Here is a 24,868-nt window from a genome sequence, read left to right on the forward strand (position 1 = left end):
ACTAGCCGGGGGAGCTGGCAGGCGCCTGTAGTCCCAGCTACTCCGGAGGCTGAGGCAGGAGAATGGCGTAAACCCGGGAGGCGGAGCTTGCAGTGAGCTGAGATCCAGCCACTGCACTCCAGCCTGGGCGACAGAGCCAGACTCCGTCTCAAAAAAAACAAAAAACAAAAAAAAGAAACTAGAGGACTCCAGCTACCAAATTTTAAGGGGTTCTGTAAGCCTACATAATGTGCAGCATCCTCAAGAGAGTGAACACAGAGAGCCCCTTATCGGAAAACAGTGTCTAAAATACATCCGTGTACACACAGTCCCGTTAGAGTTGACAAAGGCTGCCGTGTGGTTTAAGGAGGAATAGAATGTCTTCTCCATAGATAACATGGGCCCAAGGGTTACACATAGAAAAAAATAAATCTAAACGTATTCTCACACTATAAAACACTTCTTTTTTATCTTGTTGTTGTAAATTTTTTATGATTCATATTTAAAATTGAGAAATAAAAGTTAGATACAGTCGTGCTTCACTATTCGTGGGTGATTGGTTTCAGGATCTCGGCTCAGATGCCACAATCTGCAGATGCTTAAGCCTTTTACGTAAAATGCTACAGCGTTTGCATATAATCCAAGCTCATCCTCCTGTCTACATGAAATCATCTCTAGATTACTTATAATTCCTGGCACAGCCTACACACCATTCCATTTGTGTCCATTCAACACAGTTTTGCTTTTTGAAACTTTGCGGATTTTTTCTCTGAATATTTTTGATTTATATTTGGCTCAATAAACACCTGTAAACCCCACAGATCCGGAGGAGCGACTGTGTATTTATGGTATGAAGATGATGTGTGGACATGTGTCCCCGTGGAGAGGAGACTAACAAGGCCTATGACTCTACAAATGTTTCATCTTGGAATGACTCTGCCAGCTTTCCAGGTCTGCAGTGAGTAAGAATATCACTTGTTCATGTGATTCACGATCCTTGGATCCTCCCATGAGCTGCATCTTTGGACGGAAATTGGAGTCCCAGAGACAAATCAGGCTCCACCTGCTTCCAGAAGCTCAGATGCCAGGGGTGAGAGCCCAGTGGAGAACAGATGGGGTTATATGGACATAGTAACGATAACACCGGAAACTTTCAGCAAAAAAAGAGTCACCCAAAGAATGAGGGCAGACATATTTATTTGAAGAGGAGAGAACTAAATAGAAATCACAACAAATTTTTATAAGGTTTACTGATGACAGAAGACTGAAAAATAGTCTGAGAGGAAGTGGAACAGCATGAGGGAAGGTGGAACAACACGCGTCTAAGTGCTGTGTTAAGAGGGAGCCTCTTGTATGTTTGGAAATGCGAGTTCCTCAGTGTGACTGCAGCCTCAAGTAGGACTAGGAAGCAAGTGAGTTAGGTTGGAGAGGTGGGCAGGGGTCAAGTGAAGTGGACAATTGTGGGCTAAGCAAAGGAGTGCGTTTTCTCTCCAACAGGCAGTGGGAACCACAGACATTGGTAAGCAAGACAGAGCCAGCAGATTTGTGGTGTGAGGAAGAGCAATGCTCTAAGATGCAGAGTCGAGATTTCAGATTCCAGCTGCTGGTACATTGGAGCTGTCAAGCCGGTTTTGAGACAGGGCTGTGGTCTCCCTAGAAGACCCCGTCCAGGCCTGTCTGTGGTGCTCGTGGGCAGGAGACAACGATCTGGGCTCAGTATTTGGAAGCTCTGTGTATACGCTGGTATCTGTTGGGGGTGTCTTGGGCCTCTGAGAAGGGCGAGTGATTTTTCCCTGTGTGAGAACGCAGTGATCCAACTGTGCGTATGTCACCTCCTGAGGGTCTGGTTCATCAGAGTCCTGGAGAGAGGGAAATGTTGAGTGAGGGAGGGGCTCACATTCTTCAGGACTAGTAGGGAATAAGACTATATCCATGAGGCTGGCCTTAGGAGGACCTACCTCCCTGTTCACTGTTCTGTCCCCCACAGGCTCTTGGTCCATTACAGCAGCATCTGTAGGAGACGGAAGTCATCAAAACAGCTGGGAGGGCACTTCTGGGTCCTCATTTCATGAGGAGATACCAACACACAGCGGGAGACTGTAGGTGCCTGAGGTCCCTCAGCTGCCAACAGCCAGGCTCAGACATTCTGTCTCTCTGAGTTCAGGGACCCATCCCATGAATAGCTCTCAATTTGCATCCCATTGATTCTGCCTCCCACTTTCTGCCTGTCATGGAACCTTCTCCTGGATGTCAGTGGCTGCAGGGGACGTGAGGATACAGTTCAGAATCAGACAATGGTCTGTGAGCTGAAGGCAGGGACAGGGTGTCTGGTGCTCTCTCTAGAAAGCTCTGCCTCTGTGGCTCCTGCCTTGGGCCAGAGGCCATCCTGCCGGTGAGGAACACACACCTGCGTGCTCCCATCCCGCTTCCCCACACGGCTCTGAGGTCTCTGACCTCTGCTTTGTGAGACTTACTCTTTTTGTTGGAGCACCAGCAATGAAGGAGAAAGAAGAGGAGGATGATGAGGAAGACGGTGGCCACCGAGTACCTAATCACAGCAGGCAGGTGTCTGGTGATACCTGGGGGAATATGGGAATCCAATGAGAAGCTCACCATAGCAGTTCCTCTTTGTGGATTGTCTCTCATTTCTTGGTTGCCAGGCAACCCCATAAAACATCTCTTTAGGACAAGCACCCACGTGGTGGGAGGCCCAGCTTTCTCCTGCTTTCTCAGTTATAGTTTTCATAATAACCACGGAATGTGCTGAGACACCTGCTATCGTATGGATATTTGACCCCCAGAAACTTCACTTTGAAATTTAACCCTGAGTGTGGGAAGTTGGTCTTATCAGGAGGTATTTGGGTGATGGGGGTGGATCCATCATGCTGCCCCACATGACGGGGTTAGCACGTTCTCCCTCTATTAGTACTCTGGAGAGTTGGTTCTTAAAAAGAGCTTGGAAGCTCCATCACACTCCCTTTCTCCCTGTCTTGCCATGTGATCTCGGTGGTCACTGCACATGTAGGCCCCCCTTCTCTTCTACCAGAGTAGGAGCAGCCTGAGGCCGCAGCCAGAAATAGATGCTGGTGTCCTGCCTCTTGTACAGCTTGCAGAACTGTAAGTCAACCAATTCTCTTTTCTGTAGAAGTTACCCAGGCTCAAGTGTTCTTTTACAACCTCAAAAATGGACTAAGACAGCAACATCCTGAGATCAGGAGGAAAGTCCCAGAACAGCTGGGCTGTCTTCCTGTTCTTCCCAGAGGAGGACACCATGCAGTGCTTTAGCTCAGTGCTTCCTGTAGCTCCAGGGTACAAAACCCAGGCTGGGTTGCTTTCTGGGTTCCCTCAGCTGCAGTGCAAATGCGGTGACTCCGTATGTCTCGGGCAGCTTTTCTGAGCCTTGGGGCACTGGCTCACACTGAAATGTAGGCTTCTGTAGTCACTTGCTGGTTATCTGTTAGTAGTGAACCTGTCTATGTAATGTATTCTCTGTGTGTTCTGTCTCCCTGGAGTGACGGTGAGGGATAGAAACTGGCATAGCCCCAGGTGCAGTACAGGAGGTGTTTAGAGTCTTCTCTGGGAAGACTGGACTGGGATCGATACACAGTGAATGTGCTTTTCAATTTCTACGGCCACAACCCACTTGACTCAAACGCATTACATTCGGCAAGAAAAGGAATAACGTGAAATCAAGATCAAAACAGTGAAGTAGAACTGTCATATATCAAACAGCCAGGAAATAATGATGAAGCTCGTGAAGAACGTGCTCCTTTTTGTGATCTCGGGAGTCAATATTAGGCTGCCGTTCTACCTGAGAGTCCAGAGGAAGGACAACCCCCTCCATCATCTATTGCTTCGGTACAACCTGTCCTTCTGTGAATTCGTATAAAAGGTGACCAGGAGATGGTGCTGGCACTGGTCTCTGAGTCCAAGGTCTGAACTCCAAAGAATATTAGTTTTTACCTTCCCATGGTCTATCTGTGTCTCTTAATATGATAGGAAGTAGAGGTGAGGTGGGGGATTTGGGTGAGGGGGCAAGTTTTATGCCATGAACATAGATTCCAATAGAATCCCAAGGCCTTTAAAAGATGAGGAAGAAGGCAGAGCAACATTCAGAGAAAGAGGTGTGGTAAGGAAGAAGGATCTGACTGATGTTATATGAGAGATGTGACCAGCCTTTGTGGGCTTCGAGGAAGGAAGATGGGGACCAGAAGCCAAGGAATGTGGGAGCCTCTAGGAGCTTGGAAAAGTGAGGAAGCAGATTCTTGCCTGGAACCTTCAGAGGGAAGTCAGCCTTGACGTCACCTTGATTTTAGCCCAGTGAGATGACGCATTTCATAATTCTGAGCTACAGCACCGTGAGATATTTTTTTAAAATGTGGCTTCCATCCACGAAGCCTGTGGAAATTTGTTATGGCAACATAGGAAAAGGGTCCACACTGCACAGCCTGAGCATGGAGCAGTGGCTGAGCCAGTAAGTGGAAGTGTCATGTGCGTGGATGAACTCCGTTGCCTCTTACTGCAGGGCTCTTGCTCTGCTAAGTCAACCAGGGTTGGATCATGACAGATAGGAGCTCATTCCTTGGCAAGCAGAACTTCTTTACAAACACCCCACCCTGAAAAATGTTCCCCTTCCTTCCCCCTCTCAAGTCCCCAGGCATTTGTCCTTCAGTTAGGAATGCAGGCAGAACAAACACCACATTTATCCCGAGAAGAACGTCTGATTTGCACTCATCCTTCTACCCTGAGGTCTCAGCAGCAGAAAATCAGAGGTTAAGAGATTTCACTGAGCCCTGTGCTGGGCTCAGATCCCTTTCACTGTTGGAGTGTCTGGGGTTCAGAGACAGCGGAAGACAGATCCACAATCACAGAGCTGGGAGGTGCTGAGCCAACGCTTGAATCCAAGGCTTCCACCTCCCTGGGTTTTCAAAAGCAGAGATAAGAGGGATCCTTCACTTAACCAGTTTTGAAGCTTGGTTCAGTGGGTGAAGGCCAACTACTTGAAGGGTTTCCTAGAACATGGGACAGGAGAGAGGTGTGGAAATAAGGATGCCTGTGTTCTACTCAAAGGACATCTCTGAGGTTGGTTCCTGGCCAACATTCTGTTATCTAATATTGGGCCCTGGGAGTCCTGGCATCCCCTTCTCCATAATCATTGTACGTGATGCCCACTATCTTGAGACTTTAAGGTATAAGGAGGAAACAGGAGTATCACACTACCTGACTTAAAAATATGTTACAGAGCTGTAGTAAACAAAACAGTATGACATTGGCATAAAGAAAAGCACATAAAACAATGGAGAAGAATGAAGAACACAGATGTAATCCACCTATTTACATCCAATGGACTTTGAGAAAGGTTCCAAGAATCTACAATCTGGAAAGAACAGTGGTTTCAATAAATGATGCAGGGAAAACTGGATAGCTACATGCAGAGGGATGAAACTGCACCTCTACCTCTCACCATATACAAAAATCAAATGAAAATGGATTAACGACTTAAGGCCTGAACCCATTAAACATCTAAAAGGAAACACTGGGGAAATGCTCCAGGACATTTGTCTGAGGGAAGACATTTTGTTTAAACCTCAAAAACACAAGTAATCAGAACACAAAAAAATTAGGCCATTGGGATTATATCAAACTAAGCAGCTTCTGCACTGCAAAGGAGCCAACCAACAAAGTGAAGAAGAGACAACCCATGGAATGGGAGCAAATATTTGCAAACTATGCATCTGAGAGGGGATTAAGAACTAGAATATAAAAGAAGCTCAAACACCTCAACAAAATTAATAATTTAATTATAAAATTAGTAAAAGACCTGAACAGACATTTCTCAATGAACAAAACATACAAATGAACATTGCGTATAAGAAAAGTGCTCAGTATCACTAATCATCAGAGAAATGCAAATGAAATCACAATGAGCTATCATCGCACCCCATTACAATGGCTTTTATCTCAAAGACAGACAAAACAAATGCTGACAAGTGGTGAAGAAACGAGAACCCCGATACACTGTTGACAGGAATATAAATTAGTACAACTTTCACAGAGGAGAAGAATATGGAAGTTCCTCAAAAAATAAAAAGAGGCTGGGTGCTGCAGCTCACCCTTGTAATCCCAGCACCTTGGGAGGCTGAAGTGGGCAGATCACTGGAGGCCAGGAGTTCGAGACCAGCCTGGCCAACATGGTGAAAATCCATATCTACTAAAAATAGAAAAATTAGCCAGGTGTGGTGGCAGGTGCCAGTAATCCAGCTACTCAGGAGGCTGAGGCAGGAGAATCACTTGAATCCTGGAGGTAGAGGTTGCAGTGAGCCCAGATGGTGCCATTACACCCCAGCCTGGGCAACAAGAGTGAAACTTCATGTCAAAAAAACAAAAAGCATAAACCAAAACCTAAAAAATGAACTTCCAGAGGATCTAGCAATTCCACTAGTGGGTGTAAATGCAAAGGAAAGGACTTCATGTATCAAAGTGACATCTGCACTCCCATGACTATTCTAGCACCATTCACAGTAGCCAAGATGTGGAGTCAACCTACCTGTCCATCAGTGGGTGAATGGATAGAGAGAATGTAGTACATACACACAGTGGAGACTACTCATCCATAGAGACAGTAACATCCTGACATTTGCAACCACATGGGTGGAACTGGAGGTCATTACAAGGATTGCCATTTCTCACTAACCTGCAGGATATAAAAGGTGAAGCTCATGAAGGTAGAGAGTAGAATGGTGGATGCCAGAGGTTAGGAAGGAAAGGATGGAGGGTAACAAAAAAAAGAATACAAATTTATTTATTTATCTATTTAGAGACAGAGTCTCTGTGTGTCACCAGGTTGCAGTGCAGAGGCATGATCTCGGCTCACTGCAACCTCTGCCTCCTGGGCTTAAGCGGTTCTGCTGCCTCAGCCTCCCAAGTAGCTGGGATTACAGGCACGTGGCACTATGCCTGGTTAATTTTTTTTCATCTTTTTAGTAAAGATGGGTTTCCCCCATGTTGGCCAGGCTTGTCTCCAGCCCCTGATTTTGAATGATCTACCTGCCTTGGCCTCTCAAATTGCTGAGATTACAAGCATGAGCCACTGCACCCGGCCTATATAGGTATTTATGACCCCTAGATTTTACACTTAAAAATGGTAACGTTGGTAAATTATACAGGTAACCTCAATCAGCATTTTTTCAAATGAAAAGAAAAGGGTGTAAGGGTTGCTGGTGATGACATCTCTCTGTGGGTGAGAGGCCAGGATGGGCTTCTGGGAAATGGGTAAGGTTGAGGGGCTGAGGGAACCTCTGATCTCCCCAAACTGAGCCCAGTCTCCCTCCTCTGGGTCTGTCCTGACCAGTTTCTCCATCTGCCTGGGTGCCTGGAGCCCTGACTGCGGACCACCACGCTGGCCATGCAGGAGGGTTTGATGTGCTGTGTCTGTCCTCCTATGCCCTGACCCCAACCTCACACCGAGGCTTCGTCTTCTCTCTGCATCTGTCCATCCCTCTCTCCATCATCAGCAGGAAGCTCCCCAGCTATGGCTCTGGGATCATAAGACATGGGACAGACATGGGGTTTCCTCACCTGTGACAGAAACGGGCAGTGGGTCACTCGGGTCTGACCACTCATAGGGAGAGTCATGGAGAGAGCCGAAGCATCTGTAGTTCCCTCCGTGGGTGGCAGGGCCCAGAGGGAAGTCAGCCTGGAATGTTCCATTGATGCTCGGCACTGCAGGGAGCCTAAGTTCATGGGCCTCCCCCTCCCTGGATAGATGGTACATGTCAAAGGAGCGCCAGGAACTGCAGGACAAGGTCATGTTCTCTCCTGCGGGAACCGTGGGGCCCGGCTGGGCTGAGAGAGAAGGTTTCTCATATAGACCTGGAAGGAGAAGAGGCAGTTTCCTCAGGGAGGTTCTTCCTTGTCACAGCTCCCCTCACATCTGAGCTGAGAACTCACTCCCCTGCTCTATGACCTAATGCTCTCTCTCTCTCTCTCTCTCACCCTCCACCCCCGACTCTCCCTGTCCTTCCCTCCCTATGTGGCTCCAGCCTGGTGGTGGCATCAGCAATGCACCTTTGCTGATCTCAGGGTAGCCAACCCTCTTGTTTGATTTTTAAACTTGTCCTTGACCTGGGTTCCTGTGTTGGTTTCCTGTTGCTGCTATAGAAAATTATCACAAACATGGCAGCAGGAGAGAACACACTGACCCCTTCCACTTCTGGAGAACAGAAATTGGATCCAGTTCTTCCTGGGCTAAAATCAAGGTATCTACAGGGCTGTGTTCCCCCTGGAGACTCAGGGGAGAATCAGTTCCATTGACTTCTCCAGCCCCTATACGCCTCCTGCCTTTGTGACTCGTGACCTTCCTCCACCTTAAAAGCCCACAGTGGCTGATGGAGTCTCCCATGACGCTGCTGTAATCGCCACTCCCCTCTTCCTCTTCCTGTCATGAGGACCCTTGTGATTCCACTGAGCCCAGCGGGACAGTCCAGGCCGTCTCCCCATCTCAAGGTCAACTCATCAACAACCTGAGCTCTATCTTCCCCTTCAGTCCCCTGCCCTATAACATAAAGAGTCACAGGGTCCACGGATTACAATGTGGCCATCAGTGGGGACAGTTATTCTTCCCACCACAGCACCCATTCCCCTGTATTAAATCCCCCTTTACCCCAAATACAGTCAGGGCCTGGATGATGGGACCCTGACGGACACCCCCAGCAGAAGCTCTGGGATTCAGGAGGTGGGACAAGGAGAAGCCCAGACAGGAGCCCTCTGACCTGTGACCATGATCACCAGGGGGTTGCTGGGTGCCGACCACTCAGTGGGGGAGTGCGGATGAAAAACTCGACATCTGTAGGTCCCTGCGTGTGCTGCAGTCACGGGGCTAATGAGGAAACTGTTCCAGAATATTCTTTTGTAGAGCTCAGGGACAGGCACCCCGTCTTCCTTGTACAGCGTGAAGATGTTAAACCCAGGATGATAGTGACACCAAAGAGTCACGTGTCCTCCCTGAGGCACCACAGGGCTGGGCCAGGCAGAGCAGAAGGGCTTGTCCTGACCACCTGGGGGAGAAGGAGGTGCCGCCTTAGAGAGGAGGATGTGGAGTCGCCCCTCCCTCCGTGTGCTCAGAAGATTCTTCCCCTTTCCATGTTTCTAAGGCTCCTACCACACCTGGGTGTCCAGGGCTACAGGAAGAACCTATCCAGCATGGACATGGCGTCTCCCTACAACAAAAGTATGGGCTGAAAACTCTGAGCAGGTGTTGAGTACGGAACGCTTACTAGATTTTAATACTGCAAGATTGGTTACACCAAACAACACAAAGTAGACACGCGGCAGAGGGTACGACCTTTGTGAATGGAATATCAGCTAATGCCTGAACCATAATAAACAACTGAGCCCCATCAGAGGGATTAGAATGTCAGGGTCATGACTGTGGTTCCCCCACCTCTTCTGGTAGAATGACAGCAGCCACACTGCAGCCCCGACCATCATGGAAACACTGGAGGGAGTGATTTACCCTCTTGTCCTCAGAGGACCTGCTGTTCCTAGCGCTGCTTCCCTTCCCTCCTCTGCCAGTGACACCATATCCCCTCCCCCCACACCCCAGCTTTGAGCGCCCGAGTCTCCCCCTGGGCCACACAGAGCTAGACTCAGCCACGGGGAAGAATGGCTGGGGAGGGATAAGACAGAACTCAGGGCCGAGCATCCCAGGGTCTCCTCTTCCTAGTTCACGAGAGATTTCCCCACAGACTTTCCCATGGTCAGTCCATCAGCCGCCCTCTGTGCTGCCTGCCTCCCTTCTCAGGAAAATTCACTTGTATTGGTGGAGATGGCAACCCATCATTTGGGAAGGACTCACCCACGTGTGCCCGCACCCTGTGGTCCAAGAAGAACCCTGCAAAGAAAGAACATGATGAACTATTCATGTCTGCACCAACCTGCCCTTTCCTCCCAGCCATTGGGCGCCTCGCTGGGCTGAACGTTCACTCAGCCTCACCACCTGCTTGCTCCAGAACACGGCTCTCTGCTGGGAGACCCCGAATCTGCAGGCCCGCAGTGTAACCCTGGTGCTCCTTCCCTTCCAGGACTCACCAAGACAGGCCAGGATGACGACCGTGGGCGACATGGACTTGGTGCAGCTTCTGCTGCCAGGACGCAGTGACTCCACTCGACTGACCAGTGCAGAGGATGTGGTGAGGAGCCTGGATCATGAAGTTGACACATCGACCGCAACATGTGAAGGGGACACAGGTAGGCTTCTTTTACGTCATATGAGGTTCTAGTGGGAGTCCGGTCAAGGGAGGAATGTGGCTTTCTGAAAACTGCAGACTAGACTTGTCACTTCCCGTCATGCATGACGGCCAGACTCAAAACACATCTCAGAGCCACTTACCCCAGCCCAGGACGATTGAACTGTGCACTCACATGAAGAACTTTCGTTGTAATCTTTTTCTGTTTGTTTGTGTTTCTCTGCGATTGAAACTCTCCTTCATGTGCAATATGCAAAATACCTAATAGGTCTTATGATCATTATTGAGCAATTGTATTAAATAAATCATCATAATTTTCCATGCTGGTATTTCTACTATTAAACCAGAAACAGAAAAAATGATTTAAATCTCAGTAGAAACACTGTGCAGTTATTTAGCATCATAGACTTCCATCTCATTAGCAAAAACACAGCATGTCGATTGAGGATCTTGTTGTTTTATCTCGAGTTTGTTTTATGACCCAAGACTTTAAACTCACGGTTTCCTGTCTCTCTTTCTCTCTCTCTTTGGCTTTGTGCTTTTCTGCTCTCTATATTGCTTGTGTGTCTTTCTTTCTCTCTCTGACTTGAAGAAAAAATACCAGAGTGATAACATCCTCCAACTTCATACTGGAACACTGCAGTAACTGAAGGTTCAAATCTACTCATTTACTGTGCTGTCATTCTTACAAATATCTCTTACTTACAGCTGCCTTTCTGGACTTTGTGAGAACTTTTTCACTATGTATTTTAAATTTGTAAAACTCCAAATTTTTAAAAAACGATGGGCCTCTCTGTTTTGCCCAGGGTGGCCTTTACTCATTTTGTAAGGCTGACATCATCCTGATACTAACGACAGAAAAGAACATTAAAAAAAGAAAACTACAGGTCAATATTCCTGATGAACGCAGGTGCAAAAATCTGCAGAAAATACGAACAAACTGAATCCTGCAGCAATTAGCAGCACATCAGAAAGCTAATCCACCATGATCAAGTCGACTTGATTCTTAGGATGCAAGGTTGGTTGAACATACACAAATCAATACATGTGACTCATCACCTAAACAAAACTAAAGACAAAAACCACATGATTTTCTCAATACATGTAGAGCATGCTTTTTATTCAGCATTTCTTCGTGTTGAAAGCCGTGAACAAGCTAAGCATTGAAGAAACATACTTCAATATAATATGTGCCACCTATGACGAACCCACATCCAACATCACACGGAATGAGTAAAAGCTGGAAGGAGTTCCCTTCATAAGTGAAACAAGACAAGAATGCCCACTGTCACCATCCTATTCAACATAGTACTTGAAGTCCTAGACAGAGCAATGAGGAAAAAGAAAGAATAATAAGGCATCCAAGTCAGACGACAGTAGTAGAGAGAGGTAGTCAAATTATCTCTGTTTGAAGATGATATAATTTCTATACCTAGAAACCCCATAGTCTGTGGCCAAAGGCTCCTGCATCTGAGAAACAAACTTCAGCACAGTTTAAGGGTAGAAAGTCAGTGTACAGGCCTGGTGCTCACGCCTGTAATCCCGAAGGGGTGGCCTGCCCCTCCACACCTGCGGGCGTTTCTCGTTAGGTGGAACGAGAGACTTGAGAAAACAGATGAGACACAGAGGCAAAGTATAGAGAAAGAAAAAGTGGGCCCAGGGGACCGGCGCTCAGCATACAGAGGACCCGCGCCGGCACCGGTCTCTGAGTTCCCTTAGTATTTATTGATAATTATCCTCACCATCTTAGAAAAAAGGGAAGTGGCAGGATAATAGGATCATCGCAGGGAGAAGGTCAGCAGTAAGACATATGAATAAAGAACTCTGTGACATGAATAAGTTTAAGGAAAAGTGCTGTGCCTTGATATGCATATGTAAACATCTCCATAAACCTTTTTAGTGCATAAAGAGCAGCATTGCCCTAGCAAGTCCACCTTTCGCCCTAAGGCGGTTTTCTCCTTTCTTAGTAAACAGAACATACAATCGGGTTTTACACCGAGAGGTTCTATTGCCGGGGACAGGTAGGAGACAGATGCTTTTCTCTATCTCAACTGCCAACAACCGCCAAGAGGCCTTCTTTCCTCTTGTACTAGTCCTCCTCAGCACAGACCCTTCACGGGTGTCAGGCTGGGGGACAATCAGGTCTTTCCCTTCCCACGAGGCCATATTTCTGACTATCACATGGGGAGAAACCTTGGACAATACCTAGCTTTCCTAGGCAGAGGTCCCTGCGACCTTTGGCAGTATGCGGGTCCCTGGGTACTTGAGATTAAGAGAATGGTGATGACTTTTAACCAGCAAGCTGCCTTCAGGCACTTGTTTAACAAAGTACATCCTGCACAGCCCAAAATCCTTTAAACCTTGAGTCACCACAGCACATGTCTCTTGCAAGGACAAGGTTGGGGGTAGGGTCACAGATTAACAGCATCTCAAATACAGAACAAAATGGAGTCTCTTATGTCTACGTCTTTCTATATAGACACAGTAACAGTCTGATCTTTCTTTCTTTTCCCCACATAATCCCAGCACTTTGGGAGGCTGAAGAGGTTGGAGCACCTGAGATCAGGAGTTCGAGACCAGCCTGGCTAACATGGAGAAACCCCATCTCTAATAAAAATACCAAAATTAGCTTGGCATGGTGGCATGCACCTGTAGTCCCAGCTACTTGGGAGGTTGAGTCAGGAGAACCGCTCGAACCTGGAAGGAGGAGATTGCAGTGAGCTGAGATTGCACCACTGCACTCCAGCTTGGGCGATAAGAGTGAAACTCCATCTCAAAAAAAAAAAAATTTTGATCTGTGAGGAGAAAGGTATTTGTGGTGTACATCGTGATGTTTTTATATAGGTACACATTGTGGAACGGATGAAACAACCTCTTTATCATATTTATTTTTTCACATACTTATTGTATGTTTTGTGTGTGTGGTGAGAACACTTAAAATCTAATCTCTTAGTAATGTTCAATACACCACATGTTGTGATTAACTGGAGTCCTCAAGACATACAATAGATCTCTTGACCCGATTTCTTCTAACTGAAATTTTGCATCCTTTGACCAACTCCTCCCCAGGTTCTTTCGACGACCATTTTACTGTTTCTCTGGGTTCCACTTCTTGCCCTCCACATATGAGATCTTGGGACGTTTGTCTTTCTGTGTGTGGTTTGTTTCCCTTGACATAATGTCCTCTAAGTTTATTCACATTGTCACAAATGGCAGGACTTCCTTCTTTGTTGTAAAGGTTGTATAGTACTTCATTACACTCTTATTGTATGCCACATTTTCTTTGTCCATGCCCCCATAGATGGACATTAAGGTTGATCCCACATCTTGACTGTTATGAATAATGCCGCTGTAAACATGGGAATGCAGATATCTCTTCAATATACTGATCCCACTTCCTTTGGATACATGGATGGTAGTGGGATTGCAGAAACATGGGAATTCTATGTTTAATTTTTTCAGGAACTTCCAGACTGTTTTCCATAATGGTTGTACTAATTTACATTCCCATCAACTGCATACAAATGTTCTCTTTTCTCCACATCCTCATTAACCCTTGTTATTTTTTATGTTTCTGATATCGGACTTTTTTTTTTTTTGACACAGTCTTACTCTGTCACCCAGGCTGGAGTGCAGTGGCAGAATCTTGGCCCACTGCAACTTTTGCCTCCTGGGTTCTAGGGATTCCCCTGCCTCAGTCTCCAGAGTAGCTGTGACTACAGGTGTGCACCACCAAACCCTGCTAACTTTTGTATTTTTAGTAGAGATGGGATTTCGTCATATTGGCCAGGCTGGTTTCGAACTGCTGACCTCAGGTAATCTCCCTGCCTCGGCCTCCCAAAGTGCCTGAATTACAGGCATGAGCCACTGTGCCCAGACCATTAATGGTCATTCTAAGAGGTGTGAGGTGATATCTCATTCTAGTTTTAATTTTTATTTAGCTGATGCTAATCATTTTTTTGTATAGCTTTTGGTGATTTGTCTTATTCTTAGAAATGTCTATTCAGATACTTTGCCTATTTTTTAATTGGGTTATTTGATTTCTTATCATTGAGTTGTTTGAGTTTCTTATATATTTTGGATATTAATTCCTTATTAGACGTATGCATGCAAATATATTCTCACATTCCATAGGTTGTCTTTTCACTTGTTGAGTTTTTTTTTTTTTCCTTTGCAGAAACTTTCAATTTGATATAATTTCATTTGTCTACTTTTGCTTGTGTTGCCTGGGCCTTTGGGATAATATCCAAATAGGTTTTGTCCAAGCTAGTGGAGTTTTCTCTTGATTTCTTTTAGTAGTTTTTTGTTTTTTAGATGGAATCTTACTCTGTTGCCCAGGCTGGAGTGCAGTGGTGTGATCTCGGCTCACTGAAACCTCTAACTCCTTGGTTCAAGTGATTCTCGTGTCTCAGCCTCCTGAGTTGCTGAGATTACAGGCACCCACAACCACACCCAGCTACTTTTTGTATTTTTAGTAGAGACGGGATTTCACCATGTTGGCTGGGCTGGTCTTGGAATCCTGACCTTAGGTGATCCACCCACCTTGGCCTCCCAAATTGCTGGGATTATGGTCTTTCATCTTACATTTAAGTCATTAATCTATGTTGAGTTGACTTTGTATGTTTTGTGAGAAAAGTATCTGCTTCCATTCTTCTTCATGTGGACACGAAGTCTCCTAACCCTATTTATTAAAGAGGCTGTTCCTTCGCCATTGTGTATTCTTGACAACATCCCCAAAATTGTTTGACCCTAAATGCATGCATTTTTTTTCCTGTGCTATGAATCACTTCCATTGGTCTATGTGTCTGTTTTTATGCAAGTACTATGTTGTTTTAATTACTGTAACTTTGTATTGTAGTTTGTGTTTAGGTAATGTGATGCTTCCAACTTTGTTCCTTTCCCTCTAGATGGCTTTGGTTATTTGAGGGTTTTTTTGGTTCCACATGAATTTTAGGATTGTTTTTTCTACTTCTGTAAAAAAAAGGTCATTGGATTTTTGATAATGGTTGCATTGAATCACTTTGGATAGAATGGACATTTTAACAGCATTAATTCTTCCAATCTGTGAACATGGAATATCTTTCGATTTATTTGTTTTTTCTTGAGTTTTTTCATCAATGTTTTATAATTTTTTATATACAGATCTTTGTACTCTGTGGATGAATTTATTCCTGCATGTTTTGTTTTCTGTAATTATTGTAAATGGGCTTATTTTCTTGGGAAATTTTTTGGATAGTTTGTTGTTAGTGTGTGGAAACTCTGTTGTTGTTGTTGTTGTTGTTGTTTTTGATGATACCCATCCTAAGGGGTATGAAGTGGCATCTGGTGTAACTTTGGTTTGTGTTTTCCTAATGATTCATGATGTCGAGTATCTTTTCATGTGTATATTCTTTGGAGAAATGTCTATTTAAGTTCTTTGCCCATTTTTGAATTGAGTTTATTGTGGTCAAGTTTTAGGAGTTCTGTGTATATTGTGGGTGTTAATCCCTTACAGGTGATATGATTTGAAAACATTTTCTCCCATTCTGTGGGTTGTCTTTTTACTTTGATAATATTGTCTTAAATGTTTTTTTTTTCCCTTGGCATATGAAGTAACTGATGATGTCTTTTGAGGCACAATTTTTCAAAATTTTCATAAAGTCTAATTTGTGTAATTTTTCTGTAGTTGCCTGTGCCATTGTTGTCACATCCAAAGAATCACTGCCAAATCCAGTCTTGTGAAGCTTTTCCCCTGTGTTTTCTTCTAAGAGTTTAATAATTTTAGGTGTCAATATTTAGGACTAGCAAAAACTTTTTAACTTTCCTGGCACCAGCTCAGTTATTGTTCTAATCTCAAGACGGATCATTTCAATTAAAACGTTTAAAGAATGACCTCACCTGAATGTGTTTGAACTTGCTCTTCTCCCTTTCAAATCGACTCCCTCACTTACATAGTTTGTGTGAAAATGAAATCAAACCTTTTCATAGACTCTTCATCTAAAATGGAATAGTAGATGCAGTGACATTTCATTTCCTCATCTTGAATTATTTACGTTTCTAGGTGAACCCATCCATTCTTCTGTGTGTGTGTGTGTGTGTGTGTATGTGTGTTTATTATCTGTCTACATATAATGTAAACTCCATAAAATAAGAGATATTTACTAATTTACAAGTGAGACTCCAGGAATTAAGAATGGCTTGCCATTTTTAGTGTGTTATTATTATTCGTATTGAGACGAACAGAATCGCCTCAGGAACATGGCCAAGGGTTTATAGTCCAGGAGAACTGCAGCATGACTCAGGTACATTTTACCTGCAATGACATCTATTGCAGGTCACCAGCGTCCATCACAATTGACTGGGGACAAGTGTAAGACAAGAATATTTGCAGTTTCCCCAGACTGACACAGTTGCAGGTCCCGTGAAGTAGTGAGTCCTGAGACACCTCCAATAAGAGCTAGAAAAGGTATCTTTTCATGAGGAGCTGCAGCCTACCCATTTTAGACAAATGGAGCAAAATTAGAGTATCATATCTTTTCCTTTCTCCTTCACAGAGTCTAGGTGAACAGAATAAAGGAGTTAGTGGAATATAAGATTCCAATTCTCTGGCATGAGAAAATGGACAAGGAAAGGAAGATTCATCTTTATCATATCTCAGACATGCTTGGACACAGAATCCAAGCACAAAAAACAAACACATACTTCTTCCCATCCACACTGGGATCCAGGGTCTTCTCCCTCCTCTCAGGCCAGAACTGAGTCTCCATTCCCTACTTGTAGTTACCAGAGATGAAGCCCAATTCTCCTCTGTCTCAAGCTTTGAAGGCCAGCTTTATTTAGTGTGTTCACCATGGAAGAATGAAGGTGAGGTCAGAGGTTTGGGAAACGGTCAAGAATTGAGGTGAGAAGAGTGCATGGAGGCGTCGCCCTGGGGAGTTTGGTGCCCCCATATTCAGAGCCTGTCTGGTCCAGGACAGTTCCCAACGCTGTGAGCACCAACTCCGGATATTCTGGGCAATGACCCAAGGGACAGCCTCTTATGAATACCGGCTGTTTTCCTCCAGTGTCAGCTGTGAAACCAGGATGTACAACATGACCGTGTTTAACCCAACTATGGGCTTAGGGTTTTGCTACACACCAAACCTCAGTGTCCAATTTCCACTCTGTTTAGGTGGAAAAAGAAGGGATTTGTTCCCACACACCTCACTCCTGTGTTCCTCTTTCAGTCTCAAAGCTCAGATGAAAACAATGAGTGTCACTTACTGTCAATCCTCTTCCCTGCCTTTTCCACATTCATCAGTATTACCGTTTACATTGAGATTAAAGATGGCCAATCACCGTTTTTCTTTGGAAGAATCAACCCGATGTTGTACCTACTTTTTTAGAGGTGAAATCAACCTACCTTAAAATGCCGACTACATTTTACTGAATGGACTTTTGTAGATCCCCTTGATGTATATAGTGGGACTTTGAGGTATCATCTCTGTCTTTAGCAAATTAATATTTTCCCAAGGACAGAGTTTCCTCACAATTATTCGGGATGGACTAGTGGATATTGTGGTAGCAAGGACATGAAAAAAAGTCACAGCTGATACAACACACTGGAAACCCATCTGGCCAATCTCCCACAGACAGAATGTCTAGGTTTCTTCACTTTTATGAAAATTGTTTCTTAGGAGACTTGCTTAATGTAGTTTTGCAGCCATTTCTGAGTTGTAATTACCTTATTTACAACAGGTGAAATTGTTCTGATGCATTAATTTACAAGTATTTTTATGTCAGATTATTTGCAGCGTAAAACATCTCGAAGATTTGACTACCTAGTTTTCTGTGAATCAGTACTGGCTACAAAGTATTTTTGTGCAGATGGGCTAAGAAGGTACCTACACTACTTGAATTCCAAAGACTTGGAAAAGACCAACATATGAACATTCTGGCTGTTGACATTTGATTTGAACTTTTCTCCAGGGGCAAAAATTGAGTTCTTTCTCTTAATGTATTAAGACTCCAAAACTATGTTCAAAATTTAAAATTAACAACCAAGAGTGTAATTTATACTGGAGTAGTTTGGAGATGTGACAGGTCAATGTATAATAAGAAGCCTTGAGACTACCAAGAAGGCAAAAGTCACTATTTTAATCATGGCCTCAGAACAAAGCTGTGTTTGCAATAACATGGCATTTAAACAACTCATTAATAAAAATAATAATCTATTAATTTCATAGTGTTTCAAAATTATTTCTTCTAAATTTGGAATATGTGCATTAAAGGACATATGAGTTTCAAAAGATTTAACGTGTAACACAGAATTTTGACACTTCTTGAAATATTTTAACTTTGTGGTTGTCTCTGTGGTGATACGTGTCATTGCTACAGAAAGTAACATTTTAAATTTGGGTTATTTTAGACATTTGGGTTCATATATATATAGAAATGAGATCACAAAGATTAACATAAGGCAAACTGTGGGAAGAAAAGCCAACAGTTCAAGAGAAGAAGCTGAGAAAACAAGTCAAAAGTTAGAGGAGAAGAAGAAAGAGAAGAGGAGGAAGAAAGAGAAGAAGGGGAGAATGAAGAGGAATAAAAAAGAAGAAGGAGGAGGACAAGGGAACATGAATAAGAACAACAACAACAACAGAAAAAAAACCCCCACACACAGGGTGGAACATGAGATGTAATAATGAGAATGGAGAAGATACACAGTCCAAGATCCCACAGAGACCTGGAAAGAATTTTACGTGGGTTGTCTGTGAGTGGGTCCAAGTGTGTCATTGAGAGTTCCCTTGTGTCCTTCACCTATCCTCTTTGACCTTCAGAAAGTGTTCCCTGAATGTTTAAGAAAGGTATTCCTTGTATATTTTGCAAAGCTCCCACAAAGACTTGGGTCTCCATGCATCTCAGATCCACGCTGGCAATGGTTGCAGTGGGGGTTGCAACCAGAATCCGTTCAGTAGGAGTCCGCCGTTCACTCCAGCCAGCTTCAGTCACGTTTCTTCCATTTCCACCTGTGTCCCCGCATGGCTGAACCAGGTCTTAGCCAGCATTGCCAAAAGAGCCTGCAAGACCAGACCAGCCACAGCCATTCTGATGGAATTCTCCACAGTACAGTCCTGGAGAATAGGGGCTGGAGGGTGGGGGTAAGATCAGAGACTTTTCCATGTGGGCTAGGCCCCTCCCTCCCCAGGAGCTCTGAAATGGAGCTATTTCCCCATCTCACCTTCACAAAATTCTTCCTGTCCGGAACCCCTCTTCTCCCTATATCATCCTGAGCACCTACAGAAGCCTTTTGCCACAAACAGAAATTTCTTTTGAAGATACACATTTTGTTTTTTACATTTCAAAATAGTTCCCAAACATTCTCCAAAGCAATAAATGTTTGTGTGTATTGCTGGGCAGGTTATGCATACAAGGAAAGAAAGCACAGTGAGTCAGATTTGGCAGAGGAAACATACGTGGAAATTATATTATTTACTCTCTTTATAAAATTAAGTACAAAATTGAAAACTCTGGTAAGGAAGAATGAGCTGTAGAGAAAGAAAACATCTGAGATGCTTGTTTCCAAGATGGCTGACTAAATGCTTTTTTGGCATATCTCATCCACCTGGAAGAATAAGCCGAATCCAGAACCAAAAACATGTGATCATCTCAATAGACAAAAAGGAAAGCATCTTTAAAAAAATTCAACGTCCTTACCTGATGAAAACCCTCAATAAATTAGGCATAGAAAGAATATACCTCAAAGTAATAAAAGCCGTAGATGACATACCTAGAGTCAACATCATACTGAGTAGGGAAAAGTTAAAATGACTGACTCCTCTGAGAACTGGCACAAGACAAGGACACAGATATCCACCACTCCCTATCAACACAGTACTGGAAGCCCTGTCAAAGCTATCAGGCCACAGGAAGATATAAAACATATCTAAGTTAGAAAAGAGGAAGTGCAATTATTTCTATTGCTGATGCTATGATCTTAAATCTAGAAAATCCTAAAGACTCTGAAAAAATTCTTATGATTGAAATATGAACTCAGTGAAGTTTCAGAATACAAAATCAGTGTGTAAAACCCAGTAGCATTTCTCTACACCAATAATGATTTAACTGAGAACCAAATCAAGAAGGCAACCCATTTACAATAGATACACAAAAGTAAAACACTGAGGAATACATTTAACCAAGGTAGTGAAAGATCTCTACCAGGAAGAGTGTAAGACACCCATGAAAGCAATTATAGATGATACAAGAAAAGAAAAAAAATTCCATGCTCATGGATCATAGGAATTAATATTGTTAAAATGATCATATTGCCTAAAGCAATCTACAGATTCAGTGCAATTCTTAAATGAAAATAGTAACACCAGGTCTCACAGAATTAGAAAAAGCAATCCTAAAATCCATACAAAACCTAAAAAGAGCCTAATAGACAAAGCAATTCTAGGCAAATGTAGAAACTTGGAGTCATCAGGCTCTCTGACTTCAAATTATGCTCTAAGGATATAGTAACTTAAACAGCTCGGTGCTGGTATAGACCCAGAAACAGAGATCAATAGACCAGAATAGAGAGCCCAAAAATACAGCCTCGTATCTACAGTGAATGATCATGGACAAAGTCAACAAAACATACACTGGGGAAAGATATGCTTTTCCATAAATAGTGCTGAGAAATCTAAATAGTCATAGGCAGAAGAATAAAACTGGACTCATACCTGTCATTATACACAAAAATTAATGTAAGATAATTAACGGCTTAAATGTAAACCCAGAACTATAAAATCACAGGTGGAAATGCAAAGAGAAACTCTCCTGGACATTGGTCTAGGCAAAGAATTCATCAGTAAAACCTCAAAACCACAGGCAACAAAAATAAAACTAGACAAATGGGACTTAGTAAACGAAAAAACTTCTGAACAGCAAAGGAAATAATAGCAGAGTGAACCGACGACCTGCAGAATGAACGAAAATGTTTGCAAACTGTGCATCCGACAGGGGACTAACATCCACAATTTCTAGGCAACTCAAACAACTAATCACAGCTCTCAGATAATAGCATTAAAAAGTGGGCAAAGGGATGTTTACACAGATTTTTCAAAAGAAGACATACGAATGGCCAAACAGCATATGAACAAGTGTTCAGCATCGCGACTCATCAGAGAAATGCAAATTGAAACCACAACGAGATATCATCTTACAGTAGTCAGAATGGCTATTACTGAAAATGCGAACCAATGTAAGAGATGTTGGCAAGGAAGCAGAGAAAAGGAAACTCTTATACACTGTGGGTCAGAATGTAAATTAGTATAGCCTCTGTGGAAGACAGCATGAGGAGATCTGTCAGAGAACCAAGAATAGAAACACCATTCGACCTAGCGCTCCCACTGTGGGGTGTCTACCCAAAGGAGAAGCAGCACTTATGTCAAACAAATACCTGCACCTGTATGTTTATTGCAGCACTGTTTGCAACAACAGCAAAGACATGGAATCAATCTAAGTGACTGTGAGAGAACGATTGGATTAATAAAGTGTGGTGTGTATCAACAATGAAATAGTATTTGGCCATAAAATATAAAATCCTGTCATTTGGAGTAACATGGATGGAACTGGAGGCCATTATTTTACGTGAAACAACTCAGAAAGACAAACACCACATCTTCTCACTCTATGCGGGAGGCGAGTAGTGCACACACCTGGATGTAGAGTGTGGAATGACGGACGGTGGAGGCTTGGAAGGCTGGAGGGCGGTGGGACCTGGATGCGTGATGAGAAATTGCTTAACGAGTACAATGTACAGCATTTGGGTGATGGATATAGTCAAAGTCCTGACTTCACCACTCTGCAATATATTCATGTCACAAAGTTACACGTGTACCCCATAAATGTATACAAATAGAAAAGAAAGTCTGTACACAGTAATCAATTGTGATATCTAGATATAGTCAACATTAAATTTAAAGCAGAATAATTAGTTAAAATATTGTGTACACAACAGTGAAGAGAGTATTTATCATCTACACCACAGGAAACTGTCAATATTAAGGCACAGAAAAAGAAAATAACTGAAAAAGAAAGAGCAGTTTTGTGACAGGGTAAAAACTGACAACAGTTTTAGAATGCTCCTAACTTGAGTTCCAAAAGGAAAGAATGAGAAAACAGGTCAGAAGCAATCTTTAAAGAGGCCATTGTTGATTATTTGATGGACATAGACACATCCATCAATCCATGGGTTCGAGAAATGCAGTGAATGCCAGGCAGAATGAATTAAACACACCTCACGTTCAACGTTACAGAAAAACTGCATAAAAGCAGAACCAACCCTTAAACTTAGCCGGAGGAAAAGGATCAGCTGGTAAGGATTCATAGGGAGCCAAGCATTGTCTTCCCCACAGAAAAAAAGGAAAACATAAGCCAGTAGAACAGCATCTTTACCCAGCTAAGATACCATCACCAGCCACCAACAATTCCTTACATAGTACTGTCCGAGATCAACACGGGAAAGAAACAGCACTGAAAGATAAAAGGGCAAAGAAAGCTTTTCTCACTGACCCTAAAGGAAATTCTGATGACTGTGCCTCAAAGAGAAGGAAAGTGAAACCAGATGGGGTGTTAAAGATTCTGACAATAACTAAGAGCAGAAAAAGAACTTAAAATATGGCTATGCCAAAAATGAATACGGACCATACAGTAGTGTATGAAAACATGCCCCTGTGTAATTTCTGGAAAAGATGGAATTATATATACCACAAAACATCATGCAAGTAAATACAAACATATATAATAAATATACTCTAAAATCCTGTTCTTACACAGGAAGAGTGGAAATATGTTTTTATATTTGCAGTTTAATCTCTGAAATGATGAATTTCAGTTTTAAAAATACGTAACAACTTCAGGATGAGTACACCATATATGTATTCCTAAATGACATAGATCAAAAATAGAATGTTTGAAATAGAAAACCACCAAAGAAGTCCATGGGAAAAAGGGAATCAGGAAAACACAACATAATAATAACACAAATATGATTGGAAGAACTGCTCAAACATGAACAAAAGATTGTCAGCAAATCTTGTTTTCTAAGGTGTGTTGTTGAAATTTACAAAGGACACAAGTCAGTGTTAACAATTCACAGGGTTTGAAATTAAACAATGTAGAAATATACCAAGCAATCACTAACTGTTGGAAATGTGGTGTAGTTATAATAAAATTAGACAAAATAAGCCTTTGGGAAAAATCAGTGGAAAACATTAAGCATAAAATTTAGGAAAAAAACAGGTAAATTTATAGTATTTTTAATTTACCAGGAATATATAATCAATTTACACTTAATCACTCCCAGTAATATTCCTGCAAATATACATGGAGGAAGTGTCGCTGAAGTAAATGGAGAGGTAGGCACATCCACGGCCACAGTGGGGTGTTTAACACTCTTCTCTCAGTTGTTGATAGAAGTGGTTCAGGCAGTTAGAGAGGATTTGGAAAGAGAATTGCTGGACTTGACTTCAGGTACAAGTTCACTTGCAACCACAGGACTCACACTCCTTACAAGCCCAAGGACACTTAGAAATCTCACTGGATTCTGAGCAGCCCTTACCATACGGCAGGTCCATGGACTTCTTGGAGCACACCAAGCCCATTCTCACATTAGGGTCATCCCCAGTGTCCTAAGTACATGAAACTTCCTTTCAACACACTCCCCAGGGCCTATTCCCTCTTGTCTCTAAGATCAGAGTTTAAATGTGATCTCCCTGGTGAGTTCTCAGTGAGATGTTCCCTCCTGTACACTCCAAATGATGACGTTCCATGTTCCTTCATTTCATTCTGTGCACGGCATTTTCACCAAGTGCTGAGGATTCACTCATTCATTCACTCATGCATCCATTCTACAAGTTCATTCGCTCATTCATCCATTAACTCATTCATTCATTCATCTATCACTCATTCATCCATTCACTCATTTATCCATTCACTCACTCATTCATCCATTCACTCACTCATTCATCCATTCACGCATTCATTTATTCACTCACTCATTCATTTATTTACTCATTCATCCATTCACTCATTCATTCATTTGCTCATTCATTCATTCATGTTCTGCCTCTCTCTCCCACCCCACAGCAATGTGAGCATCATGAACCAAGCAACTTGGCCACACTGTTTACTCCTGGCCATGCAACAGAGATAACTGATGGTAGGTGTGAAATAAATATTAGATGAATGAGTTAATGAAGAGGTCATTTACTGGGTGAGCTCAGTTCTGTCTAATCTAATGCCCTCCCTCGGCTGACTTCCCTGAGTTGCCGCCTTGGCTGAGTGCAGTCCCTTCACTGGCAAATGGAACCTCAGCCAGCAGCACCTAGATCGTTCCATACTTTGTTCTTTCCTTCTCCTCTTGCTCCCTAAAGATTATCAATCTCCATGACAGGGCTGGAGAGCAGACAAGCCACACATTCGTTCTGGGGAGAGAATAATATGGAGTACAAGGCATTCCACATTTAGGAAGAGAAGGTCAGAAATGAAAAGTTCCTACAGACCAACACCCAGGTTGGTGGCCACAGCCCTAAAAGCTGATGGAGAATCACTGGAAGTCTGCAGGGAAGATGTCTGGCTTGAGGCCACTGAGTGGAGAAGTGACACATCTTTCTCAGTCTTCAGTGCTGAGCCTC

At 43.2% G+C, this 24,868-nt stretch overlaps 1 protein-coding gene across 1 annotated transcript; it reads right to left on the reverse strand.

Annotated features, from left to right (window-relative positions):
• Positions 1–1,159: 1,159 nt before the first annotated feature.
• LOC103235281 (killer cell immunoglobulin-like receptor 2DL4) lies at positions 1,160–10,102 on the reverse strand. Its single transcript, XM_037992048.2, has 8 exons — positions 10,069–10,102; positions 9,836–9,871; positions 8,751–9,035; positions 7,558–7,851; positions 4,941–4,991; positions 2,454–2,558; positions 1,938–1,990; positions 1,160–1,838 (listed from the first exon to the last, which is right to left on the reverse strand). The coding sequence occupies exons 1-8, from the start codon at positions 10,100–10,102 to the stop codon at positions 1,569–1,571; spliced, it is 1,128 nt and encodes a 375-aa protein (XP_037847976.2). The 3' UTR covers positions 1,160–1,568.
• Between the last annotated feature and the right edge of the window lie 14,766 nt (positions 10,103–24,868).

The sequence above is a fragment of the Chlorocebus sabaeus genome, chromosome 6 (genome assembly GCF_047675955.1).
Source record: "Chlorocebus sabaeus isolate Y175 chromosome 6, mChlSab1.0.hap1, whole genome shotgun sequence".
NCBI lineage: Eukaryota > Metazoa > Chordata > Mammalia > Primates > Cercopithecidae > Chlorocebus > Chlorocebus sabaeus.

Coding starts and splice junctions, on each gene's coding strand:
- LOC103235281 (XM_037992048.2), bottom strand. CDS start 10,102: ATGTCGCCCACGGTCGTCATCCTGGCCTGTCTTG. Junction 7,852..8,750: donor CCTGGTGATCATGGTCACAG/GTCAGAGGGCTC, acceptor TTCTCCTTCCAG/GTCTATATGAGAAACCTTCT. Junction 1,991..2,453: donor CTGGTGCTCCAACAAAAAGA/GTAAGTCTCACA, acceptor CGTCTCCTACAG/ATGCTGCTGTAATGGACCAA.